We start from the raw sequence: 12,497 nt of genomic DNA on the forward strand, positions 1-12,497 counted from the left end.
CTCGGCTTACGACGAATAAAACAATCACCAGAACTGAGATAGGGCGGGTGGGCGGGGCTTATATTTTGCCTTTTTTTTTCTTAATATACATAGCCATCTTTTCACAACAAGAAACTTAAATCATGGTTTACACAGAAATATGGATTTTGCAATTATGGGGCGGAGCCTAATTGCAAAATCGATATTTCCTTATACTAATTTTCCTTTTAAACATGTTTTGAGTTTCTTGTTGTGAAAAGAAGGCTACACATTTTAAAACAAAAAGGCAAAATCTAAGCCCGCCCACCCGCCCTATTTCCATTGTTATGATTTTTTTTATTCGCCGTGAATCAAGAGGGCGAAGCTTAACTGCAAAATACTTTTTTTTACAAGAAATTAAAAACATGTTTTTGAGCGTCTTGTGCAAAGAATACTGAGCATATTAAGAAATGAAAAGGCAAAATATAAGCCCCGCCCACCCACCCCATCTCTATTGTGATGATTTTTTTTATTCGCCGTGAACCAAGAGGGCTGAGCTTAACTGCAAAATACTTATTTCTTTACAAGAAACGAAAAACAAAACTTGGTTTGAGTATTGTGTTATTCAAAGAATACTAAATATATTAAGAAAAAAAGCAAAATATAAAGACCGCCCATCCACATCATTTCAATTTTCATGATTTTTTTATTCTTAGAAACTTAAAGCACGTTCAAAATGGTAAATTTTTGTAGGGTAATATGGATTTTGCAATTAGGCCACGCCCCTAGGTCTGCCATCGAATGAAAACTTCATTACTACATATTTAAATCAAGGCAGGTATGGGTGGGGCTTGATCATTGGCTTTAATTTTTTCTTAATATACATTGTCTTGTTTGAACAACACGGTACTCAAAAACATGTTTTTAATTTGTCGCAGAGAAATAACGATTTTGCAGTTAAGCTCCGCCCTCTTTGCCCACTACGAATAAAAAAAATCATCACAATTGTGATAGGGTGGGTGGGCGGGGTTTATATTTTGCCTGTTTGTTTTAATATGTGTAGACTTCTTTTCTCGACAAGAAACTTAAAGCATGTTTAAAATGGCAAATTTGTATGGAGAAATATCGATTTTGCTCCGCCCCTCGGTTTGACAACGAATGAAAAATTCATTACGACTGAGAACGAGACGGATGGGTGGGGCTTCTCTTTTGTTTTCCTTTTAGTTTTTTTTGTAACACTATTACTTAAAAACATACTTCACATGATAATTTCTAGAAGAAAAATAAGGATTTTACAATTAAGCTCTGCCCCTCGGCTTACGACCAATAAAAAAATCGTCACAATTGAGACAGGGCGGGTGGGCGGGGCTTCTATTTTGCCTTTTATTTTGCTTAATATACATAGCCATCTTTTCACAACAAGAAACTTAAAGCATGGTTAAAATGGTACAGTTTTGCAAGGAAATATGGACTTTTTATACAAATTTTCCATTTTAATACATTTTCTTGTAGATTCCGGGCCGCAGAAGTCATATCCGTTTTCATTTCTTCGATAACTCCAATGATTTTTCCAGAATCGTCCTTTGAAGTATTCAAAAATATGCAAAATAACCCCAATTTCCCACCAATTTTCAACAAAATTTTCGAAATTTCACTTAATACATTTTCTTCTAGATTTCGGGCCGCAGAAGTCATATCCGTTTTCATTTCTTCGATAACTCCAGTGGTTTTCCCAGAATCGTCCTTTGAAATATTCAAAAATATGCAAAATAACCCCAATTTCCCACCAATTTTCAACAAAATTTTCGAAATTTCACTTAATACATTTTCTTGTAGATTTCGAGCCGCAGAAGTCATACCCGTTTTCATTTCTTCGATAACTCCAATGGTTTTTCCAGAATCGTCCTTTGAAATACTCAAAAATATGCAAAATAACCCCAATTTCCCACCAATTTTCAACAAAATTTTCGAAATTTCACTTAATACATTTTCTTGTAGATTTCGGGCCGCACAAGTCATATCCGTTTTCATTTCTTCGATAACTCCAATGGTTTTCCCAGAATCGTCCTTTGAAATAATCAAAAATATGCAAATTAACCCCACTTTTCCCACCAATTTTCAACAAAATTTTCGAAATTTCACTTAATACATTTTCTTGTAGATTTCGGGCCGCAGAAGTCATATCCGTTTTCATTTCTTCGATAACTCAAATGGTTTTCCCAGAATCGTCCTTTGAAACATACAAAAAAATGCAAAATAACCCCAATTTCCCACCAATTTTCAACAAAATTTTCGAAATTTCACTTAATACATTTTCTTTTAGATTTCGGGCCGCAGAAGTCATATCCGTTTTCATTTCTTCGATAACTCAAATGGGTTTCCCAGAATCGCACTTTAAAGAATTCAAAAATATGCAAAATAACACCAATTTCCCACCAATTTTCAACAAAATTTTCAAAATTTCACTTAATACACTTTCTTGTAGATTTCGGGCCGCAGAAGTCATATCCGTTTTCATTTGTTCGATAACTCCAATGGTTTTCCCAGAATCGTCCTTTGAAATCTTCAAAAAAATGCAAAATAACCCCAATTTCCCACCAATTTTCAACAAAATTTTCGAAATTTCACTTAATACATTTTCTTGTAGATTTCGGGCCGCAGAAGTCATATCCGTTTTCATTTCTTCGATTACTCCAATGGTTTTCCCAGAATCGTCCTTTCAAAAATTCAAAAATATGCAAAATAACCCCAATTTCCCACCAATTTTCAACAAAATTTTCGAAATTTCACTTAATACATTTTCTTGTAGATTTCGGGCCGCAGAAGTCATATCCGTTTTCATTTCTTCGATAACTCCAATGGTTTTCCCAGAATCGCACTTTCAAAAATTCAAAAATATGCAAAATAACCCCAATTTCCCACCAATTTTCAACAAAATTTTCGAAATTTCACTTAATACATTTTCTTGTAGATTTCGGGTCGCAGAAGTCATATCCGTTTTCATTTCTTCGATAATTCAAATGGTTTTCCCAGAATCGCACTTTGAAAAATTCAGAAATATGCAAAATAACCCCAATTTCCCACCAATTTTCAATAAAATTTTCGAAATTTCACTTAATACATTTTCTTGTAGATTTCGGGCCGCAGAAATCATATCCGTTTTCATTTCTTCGATAACTCCAATGGTTTTCCCAGAATCGTCCTTTGAAATATACAAAAAAAAAAACGCAAAATAACCCTAATTTCCCACCAATTTTCAACAACATTTTCGAAATTTCACTTAATACATTTTCTTGTAGATTTCGGGCCGCAGAAGTCATATCCGTTTTCATTTCTTCGATAACTCCTATGGTTTTCCCAGAATCGTCCTTTGAGATATTCAAAAAAATGCAAAATAACCCCAATTTCCCACCATTTTTCAACAAAATTTTCGAAATTTCACTTAATACATTTTCTTGTGGATTTCGGGCCGCAGAATTCATATCCGTTTTCATTTCTTTGATAACTCCGATGGTTTTACCAGAATCGTCCTTTGAAATGTTCAAAAATAGGCAAAATAACCCCAATTTCCCACCAATTTTCAATAAAATTTTCGAAATTTCACTTAATACATTTTCTTGTAGATTTCGGGCCGCAGAAGTCATATCCGTTTTCATTTCTTCGATAACTCCAATGGTTTTCCCAAAATCGTCCTTTGAATTATTTAAAAATATGCAAAATAACCCCATTTCCCACCAATTTTCTACAAAATTTTCGAAATTTCACTTAATACATTTTCTTGTAGATTTCGGGCGGCAGAAGTCATATCCGTTTTCATTTCTTCGATAACTCCAATGGTTTTCCCAGAATCGGTCTTTGAAAAATTCAAAAATATGCAAAATAACCCCAATTTCCCACCAATTTTCAACAAAATTTTCGAAATTTCACTTAATACATTTTCTTGTAGATTTCGGGCCGCAGAAGTCATATCTGTTTTCATGTCTTCGATAACTCAAATGGTTTTCTCAGAATCGCGCTTTGAAAAATTTAAAAATATGCAAAATAACCCCAATTTCCCACCAATTTTCAACAAAATTTTCGAAATTTCACTTAATACATTTTCTTGTAGATTTCGGTCCGCAGAAGTCATATCCGTTTTCATTTCTTCGATAACTCAACTGGTTTTCCCAGAATCGTCGTTTGAAATATTAAAAAATATGCAAAATAACCCCAATTTCCCACCAATTTTCAACAAAATTTTCGAAATTTCACTTAATACATTTTCTTGTAGATTTCGGGCCGCAGAAGTCATATCCGTTTTCATTTCTTCGATAACTCCAATGGTTTTTCCAGAATCGTCCCCTGAAATAATCAAAAATATGCAAACTAACCCCAATTTCTCACCAATTTTCATCAAAATTTTCGAAATTTCACTCAATACATTTGCTTGTAGATTTCGGGCCGCAGAAGTCATGTCCGTTTTCATTTCTTCGATAACTCCAATGGTTTTCCCAGAATCGTCCTTTGAAATATTCAAAAATATACAAAATAACCCCAATTTCCAACCAATTTTCAACAAAATTTTCGAAATGTCACTCAATACATTTTCTTCTAGATTTCGGGCCGCAGAAGTCATATCCGTTTTCATTTCTTCGATAACTCCAATGGTTTTCCCAGAATCGCACTTTGAATAATTCAAAAATATGCAAAATAACCCCAATTTCCCACCAATTTTCCACAAAATTTTCGAAATTTCACTGAAACATGTTTTAAGTTTCATGTTATGAAAAGAAGTCTACACATATATTAAAACAATAAGGCAAAATGTAAGCCCGCCCACCCGCCCTGTCTTAATTGTGATGATTTTTTTAATTCAGTGTGAATCAAGAGGGCGGAGCTTACCTGCAAAATACTTATTTCTATACACGAAACAAAAAACAAAATTTGGTTTGAGTATTGTGTTATTCAAAGAATACTACATATATTAAGAAAAAAAGCAAAATATGAATAAAATGAAAAAATTTGCAGTTAAGCTCCGCCCTCCCGACGCACGATGAATAGAAAAATTCATCACAATTGAGATAGGGCGGGTGGGCGGGGCTACATTTTGGTAGCCAACTGTAAATTCTCGGCAGCCCCCATGTCCTCAATCCGCCACTGGTCAAAATTTGTTATTAATAAATTGTGATAGCCAAACTTTTGTGGGCGTTTAAAATTAAACAAATAAATCACGTAGAAAGATATAATTATATTATGACTACATTTATAACAAAAAAAAAGTGATAATCCTGTACTTATCCTCACACCGCGACAAAATGATTTTCATCCAAGTGCCTTTTAAAATTATCGAGCCCCTCCAAAATGACGACCCAAATGTGCTCTGGCAGATTTTCCGGATAATTCCCCTCTGCACGCAAAGGAACAATATTAAGTGGGCGTTGATAAAAACATATTTCAGATTCACAGATTAAACAGTAAAACTCCAGTTGTAGTGGTTCTTCCGGATGTTTTCCTACAAAATTGTGAAATATAAATGCCATCTGACTTATCACCCTTACCAAGTATAATGCGAACTCGACAAATGTAGCCATGTGATTCGCACAACAAATCCAAACTGTTGAAAAATTGCTGATCATATCGGAGTACTTTATCTGAATACACAATACACAAATGCGTCACCAAGGATTTTTTATCTGCGTAACACGCAACGGCGTCTTCTATGGTTTTTCTCAATATTTCCTCCACTTCGTTGATGTAGTCTCGCATGGGACGAGGTATAGAGTAGGCGCATATTTTCGGAAGCTTGTTCATCTCTTTCAACACGTAATTCAGACGAGGGGTCATACTAACTCTGGTACTAACACTCGCGTTCTCATGCGTATACAAAATAGTTAGGTAGTACGCATCGAAAGACCCTGGATTAATCAGATCATTGTTGTGTCCGTTTTCCCTAAAAACGCAACATTATTCCAAGAAATGGACTTACACTCAGATTACATTTTTTGCGGATAAGGTGGCAACCCTGTAGTTTCCAGTACAATTTGAAGTCGCAAGTGCACGTCTGCGTAAAGCTCAGCGTAGTCTACTTTACACGCAGCAACTTCTACGTTTCGTTTTCCAACTATGGCACACGCATCTTTGGTCCAATCGTTTAGGAGGTAGTCTGTTGTGTTTTGGAGTAACTTAAACTGCAAACATACGCTGCGCAGATCTGCCACACAAACCCTTCTATACAAATCGTGGAACTCTATTAACAACGTGAGCAAAGAAAATGCGTTGTTCACATCCCACTGATCCCGAGAAGGTACATAACGCGTTAAAAATTCTTCCTTAGTGGTGTAGAATTGGAAAAAATCGTTATGGAAAATGAAGTCCGGGACGTCATTTAGACGCAGGGGGTCGAAAATTACATCCCAGTGTAGATAGAATGTACAATATCGCACTTTCAGTGAATAGTAGAAGCAGTACTTGTCTTGTCTGAATATTGGTTTGTACTCTATGTTCTCAAAGGAAAACGGACTGATTCCTGGAAACTTACGTTGTTGCGTTAGTTTTATTTATTTTTGGACCTACCGATGTAGTTGGTACATAGAATTCTGAAATTGTCTCGTAAGGGTGGTGGGACTTTGAATAGTATCTCGTTGTACTGATCCTGCAGCACGTCACGTTTACAGTCATTTTGAACACCCGTAATTTCACTTTGTGTTGGAAACATTTGGAGGAACTGTCGAGTTTGTAGCGCGTTTTTGTCTCGTTTTTGCGATGTGGTTCGTCGTTATCGTCTTTTTATTAGCGCAGACGCTTGTTGGACTAAATTATTTTGGCCGTTTTAACCTCAAATACGTGACTAGTGAGTAGATGTTAAAAAGAAAGGCAACCTCATAGAATACCCTCCCTTATGGACACGTGCGGGGCGAATGCTCCGTCTTACCCCTCACTTCAGTTCATCCGCAAACGTAATAGGGGATGGTGGCTCTCCCTCCTTTTTTCTTGTGAACTACGATAACAGTAGTCTGGACGAACACCAAATCATCAGTGAAAGTTTTTTCGATTTTTTATTTTTTGATTTTTTGATGTTTGGATTTCCCGAGTTTTCAATTTTGCGATATTGTAATTGTTCAATGTTTTAAATTTTAGATTTTTCGATTTACAGTATTTCTCAATTTTTCCATTTTTTTTTATTTTTCAGTTTTTAATATTTCTTTCAGTTTTGGGATTTTTTGATTTTCTGATGTTTGGATTTCTCGAGTTTCCAATTTTGCGATATTGTAATTGTTCAATGTTTTAAATTTTAGATTTTTCGATTTTTTTATTTTTCAGCTCTTCAGTACATATTTCTATTTCTGAATTTTCCATTTTTTTTTATTTCTCAGTTTTTAATATTTCTTTCAGTTTTGGGATTTTTCAATATTTCGTTTCTTCGAATTTTCGATTTTTTGACTTCTGAATTTTTCGATTTTTTATTTTTTGATTTTTTGATGTTTGGATTTCTCGAGTTTTCAATTTTGCGATATTGTAATTGTTCAATGTTTTAACTTTTAGATTTTTAGATTTTTTTATTTTTCAGTTCTTTAGTACATATTTCTATTTCTCAATTTTCCAATTTTTTAATTTCTCAATTTTTAATATTTCTTTCAGTTTTGGGATTTTTCAATATTTCTTTTCTTCGAATTTTCAATTTTTCGACTTCTGAATTTTTCGATTTTTTATTTTTTGATGTTTGGATTTCTCGAGTTTTCAATTTTGCGATATTGTAATTGTTCAATGTTTTAAATTTTAGATTTTTCGATTTTTTATTTTTCAGTTCTTCAGTACATATTTCTATTTCTCAATTTTCCAAATTTTTAATTTCTTTCAGATTTGGGATTTTTCAATACTTCGTTTCTTCGAATTTTCGATTTTTCGACTTCTGAATTTTTAGATTTTTTATTTTTTGATTTTTTGATATTTGGATTTCTCGAGTTTTCAATTTTGCGGTATTGTAATTGTTCAATGTTTTAAATTTTTGATTTTTCGATTTTTTATTTTTCAGTTCTTCAGTACATATTTCTATTTCTCAATTTTCCAATTTTTTAATTTCTCAATTTTTAATATTTCTTTCAGTTTTAGGATTTTTCAATATTTCGTTTCTTCAAATTTTCGATTTTTCGACTTAATTTTTCGATTTTTTATTTTTTGATTTTTTGATGTTTGGATTTCTCGACTTTTCAATTTTGCGATATTGTAATTGTTCAATGTTTTAAATTTTAGATTTTTAGATTTTTTTTATTTTTCAGTTCTTTAGTACATATTTCTATTTCTCAATTTTCCAATGTTTTAAATTTTAGATTTTTCAATTTTTTTACTTTTCAGTTCTTCAGTACATATTTCTATTTCTCAATTTTCCAATTTTTTAATTTCTCAATTTTTAATATTTCTTTCAGTTTTGGGATTTTTCAATATTTCGTTTCTTCGAATTTTCGATTTTTCGACTCTTGAATTTTTCTTCTATATTTTAATTTTCTTAATTTCCCAATTTTGAAATTTTCGATGTTTCAATTTTTGAGATCTCAATTCATCAATTTTTCCATTTTTAACTTTTCGATTTTTCGATTTTGGCCTATTTGGATTTCTCAATTTTTCGACTTTTCGACTCCTCGATTTCTCGATGTCTCAGTTTTTGAATTTTTCGATGTTGCGATTTTTATATTATTCGATTTTTCAATTTTCCAATTTTTTTTTTTTGATTTTTAGATTTTTCCATTTTTCAATTTTACGATATTTTAATTTTTCAATGTTTTAAATTTTAGATTTTTCAGTTTTTCGACTGTTTTATATTTCGATTTCTCAATTTTTCAACTTCTCGATATTGTAATTTTTCATTTTTAAAATTCTAGATTTTTCGATTTCTCGAGTTCTCAGTTCTTCTACATTTTAATTTTTTTATTTTCCCAATTTTTAAATTTTCGATTTTTCAATTTTTGAGATCTCGATTTATCCATTTTTAACTTTTCGATTTTAGGCTATTTCGGTTTCTCAATTTTTCGATTTTTCGGCTTGTCGACTTTTCGATTTCTCGATGTCTCAGTTTTTGAATTTTTCGAGTTTCGATTTCTCGATTTGATTTTTTAGTTTTTCGATTTTTATATTTTAGATTATTCAATTTTTATTTTTTTGATTTTTAGATTTCCCCATTTTTTTAAATTTTAGATTTTTCGATTTTTCAATTCTTCAATATTTTTTAATTTTTCAAATTTTGACGTTTCAGAATTTTCAGATTTCCGATTTCTCAATTAATCTACATTTTGATTTCCCAAAGTTTCGATCTTTCAATTCTTCAATTTTTCGATTTTTCAGATTTTTGATTTCTCAATTTTTCAATTCTTTAACTTCCTAATTTTTGAATATTTCGTTCAATTTTCTGATTTATCAGTTTTTCAACTTTTAGTATTTCGACTTTTCGATTTTTCTAATTCTGGATATTTATGATTTCTCGACTTTTTACTGTCTGGATTTTCAATTTTTCGTCTTTAAACTTTCGATTTTTCAATTTTTCGACTGTTTTATACTTTGATTTCTTAATTTTTCAACTTTTCGATTTTCTAACTTTTCAGTTTTTGAAATTTTAGGTTTTCCGATTTCTCGACTTTTCAGTTCTTCTATCTCAATTTTTCAATTTTCGGAATTTTTAAATTTTTGATTATCCATTTTTTTTTATTTTTCGATTTTCCATTTTTTTTAAATTTCTCGATTCTCCAATTTTTCGATGTTTCGGTTTTTCATTTATCCAATTATTCAATTTCTCGTCGAAGTCGAAACTCTAGAATTTAAAATATTGAAAAATCGAAAAGTTGAAAAATTGAGAAACCGAAATATAAAACAATCGAAACATTGAAAAATCTAAAGATTGAAAAACGAAAAATTAAAAATCCTAAAACTGAAAGAAAATTCCAAAAATTGAGAAATTAAAAAACTGGAAAATTCAGAAATCGAAAAACCCAAGAAGCACACTCGAAAAATCGGAGAATTCAAGAACTGAAAAATCGAAACTTGGAGAAGTCGAGAAATAGGAAAATCAAAAATTGATTAATTGAGGAATCAGAAAGCTGAAAATTTAGCAACGTCAAAATACGAAAAACTGAAAAATAAAAATACTGAACAACTGAAAAATCAACAAATCGAAAAATCTTAAATTAAAACATCGAATAATTAAAATATCACAAAATTAAAAAATCGAGAAATCCAAACATCAAAAAATAAAAACTTAGTTTTCTTTGTATAACACGATATTTACCATTTTAGACATGTTTTAAGTTTTTTGTTGTCGAAATAAGTCTACAAATCTTAAGAAAAACAGGCAAAATATAAGCCCCACCCACCCGCCCTATCTCAATTGTGGTGATTTTTTTATTCGTCATGGGCAAAGAGGGCGGAGCTTATCCGCAAAATCCTCATTTCTCTGCGAGAAATTAAAAACATGTTTTTGAGTATCGTGTTGTTCAAAACATGCTGTGTATATTAAGAAAAATTAAAACCAAAGATTAAGCCCCACCCATACCTGCCCTGGTCTAAATATGTAGTAATCAAGTTTTCATTCGTTGCCAGACCGAGGGGCGGAGTCTAATTGCAAAATCCATATTTCCCCACAAAAATTTACCATTATAAACGTGTTTTAAGTTTCTAAGAATAAAAAGAAAATCACCACAATTGAGATAGGGCGGGTGGGCGGGGTTTATATTTTGTCTTTTTTTCATAAAATTCATAGTATTCTTTGAACAACACGATACTCAAAAACATGTTTTTCATTTCTTGTAAAGAAATAAGTATTTTGCAGTTAAACTCCGCCCCCTGAGATAGGGTGGGTGGGCGGGGTTACAATTTTTCTTTTTGTTTTAACATCTTTGAAGTGGAAAATTTATATAAGGAAATTTCGATTTTGCAATTTTGCATAACTGGAAAATCCATATTTCCTTGCAAAAAAGTACCATTTAAACCATGTTTTAAGTTTCTTGTTGTGAAAAGATGGTTATTTATGTTAAGCAAAATAAATGGCAAAATATTTTTGATTTTCCTATTTCTCGACTTCTCCAAGTTTCGATTTTTCAGTTCTTCAGTTCTTCGATTTTTCGAGTTTGCTTTTTGGGTTTTTCGATTTCTGAATTTTCCAGTTTTTTAATTTCTCAATTTTTGGATATTTCTTTCAGTTTTGGGATTTTTCAATGTTTCGTTGCTTCGACTTCTCGATCTTTCGACTTCTGGATTTTTCGATTTTTTATTTTTTGGAATTTTAGCTTTTCGTTTTTCATTCTTTATATTTTTCAATGTTTCGACTGTTTTATATTTCGGTTTCTCAATTTTTCAATATTTTAAATTCTGGAGTTTCGACTTCGACGAGAAATTGAGTAATTGGATAAATGAAAAATCGAAACATCGAAAAATTGGAAAATCAAGAAATTAAAAAAAAATGGAAAATCGAAAAATAAAAAAAATTGATAATCAAAAATTTTAAAATTCCGAAAATTGAAAAATTGAGATAGAAGAACTGAAAAGTCGAGAAATCGAAAAACCTAAAACCTTGAAAACTGAAAAGTTAGAATCGTTTAGGAGGTAGTCTGTTGTGTTTTGGAGTAACTTAAACTGCAAACATACGCTGCGCAGATCTGCCACACAAACCCTTCTATACAAATCATGGAACTCTATTAACAACGTGAGCAAAGAAAATGCGTTGTTCACATCCCACTGATCCCGAGAAGGTACATAACGCGTTAAAAATTCTTCCTTAGTGGTGTAGAATTGGAAAAAATCGTTATGGAAAATGAAGTCCGGGACGTCATTTAGACGCAGGGGGTCGAAAATTACATCCCAGTGTAGATAGAATGTACAATATCGCACTTTCAGTGAATAGTAGAAGCAGTACTTGTCTTGTCTGAATATTGGTTTGTACTCTATGTTCTCAAAGGAAAACGGACTGATTCCTGGAAACTTACGTTGTTGCGTTAGTTTTATTTATTTTTGGACCTACCGATGTAGTTGGTACACAGAATTCTGAAATTGTCTCGTAAGGGTGGTGGGACTTTGAATAGTATCTCGTTGTACTGATCCTGCAGCACGTCACGTTTGCAGTCATTTTGAACAAACGTAATTTCACTTTGTGTTGGAAACATTTGGAGGAACTGTCGACTTTGTAGCGCGTTTTTGTCTCGTTTTTGCGATGGGTTCATCGTTATCGTCTTTTTATTAGCGCAGACGCTTGTTGGACTAAATTATTTTGGCCGTTTTAAACTCAAATACGTGACTAGTGAGTAGATGTTAAAAAGAAAGGCAACCTCATAGAATACCCTCCCTTATGGACACGTGCGGGGCTAATGCTCCGTCTTACCCCTCACTTCAGTTCATCCGCAAACGCAATAGGGGATGGTGGCTCTCCCTCCTTTTTCCTTGTGAACTACGTTAACGGTAGTCTGGACGAACACCAAATCATCAGTGGACTGGTGAAAGTTTTTTCGATTTTTTATTTTTGATTTTTTGATGTTTGGATTTCCCGACTTTTCAGTTTTGCGATATTGTAATTGTTCAATGTT

General features: G+C 32.3%; 2 protein-coding genes across 2 annotated transcripts; both read right to left on the reverse strand.

Moving 5' to 3' along the window:
• Window positions 1–5,165: 5,165 nt before the first annotated feature.
• Window positions 5,166–7,195, reverse strand: LOC135136308 (BRISC and BRCA1-A complex member 2-like). Its single transcript, XM_064065524.1, has 4 exons — window positions 6,511–7,195; window positions 5,935–6,463; window positions 5,496–5,887; window positions 5,166–5,449 (listed from the first exon to the last, which is right to left on the reverse strand). The coding sequence occupies exons 1-4, from the start codon at window positions 6,650–6,652 to the stop codon at window positions 5,238–5,240; spliced, it is 1,275 nt and encodes a 424-aa protein (XP_063921594.1). The 5' UTR covers window positions 6,653–7,195; the 3' UTR covers window positions 5,166–5,237.
• Window positions 7,196–11,378: 4,183 nt separating this feature from the next.
• Window positions 11,379–12,497, reverse strand: LOC135136593 (uncharacterized). Its single transcript, XM_064065952.1, has 2 exons — window positions 11,939–12,497; window positions 11,379–11,891 (listed from the first exon to the last, which is right to left on the reverse strand). Exons 1-2 carry the CDS (start codon window positions 12,135–12,137, stop codon window positions 11,422–11,424), a joined length of 669 nt encoding a protein of 222 aa, XP_063922022.1. The 5' UTR covers window positions 12,138–12,497; the 3' UTR covers window positions 11,379–11,421.

The sequence above is a fragment of the Zophobas morio genome, unplaced genomic scaffold, assembly GCF_036711695.1.
Source record: "Zophobas morio isolate AGI-343-1 ecotype UQ-CSIRO unplaced genomic scaffold, CSIRO_AGI_Zmor_V1 ptg000026l, whole genome shotgun sequence".
Lineage (NCBI taxonomy): Eukaryota > Metazoa > Arthropoda > Insecta > Coleoptera > Tenebrionidae > Zophobas > Zophobas morio.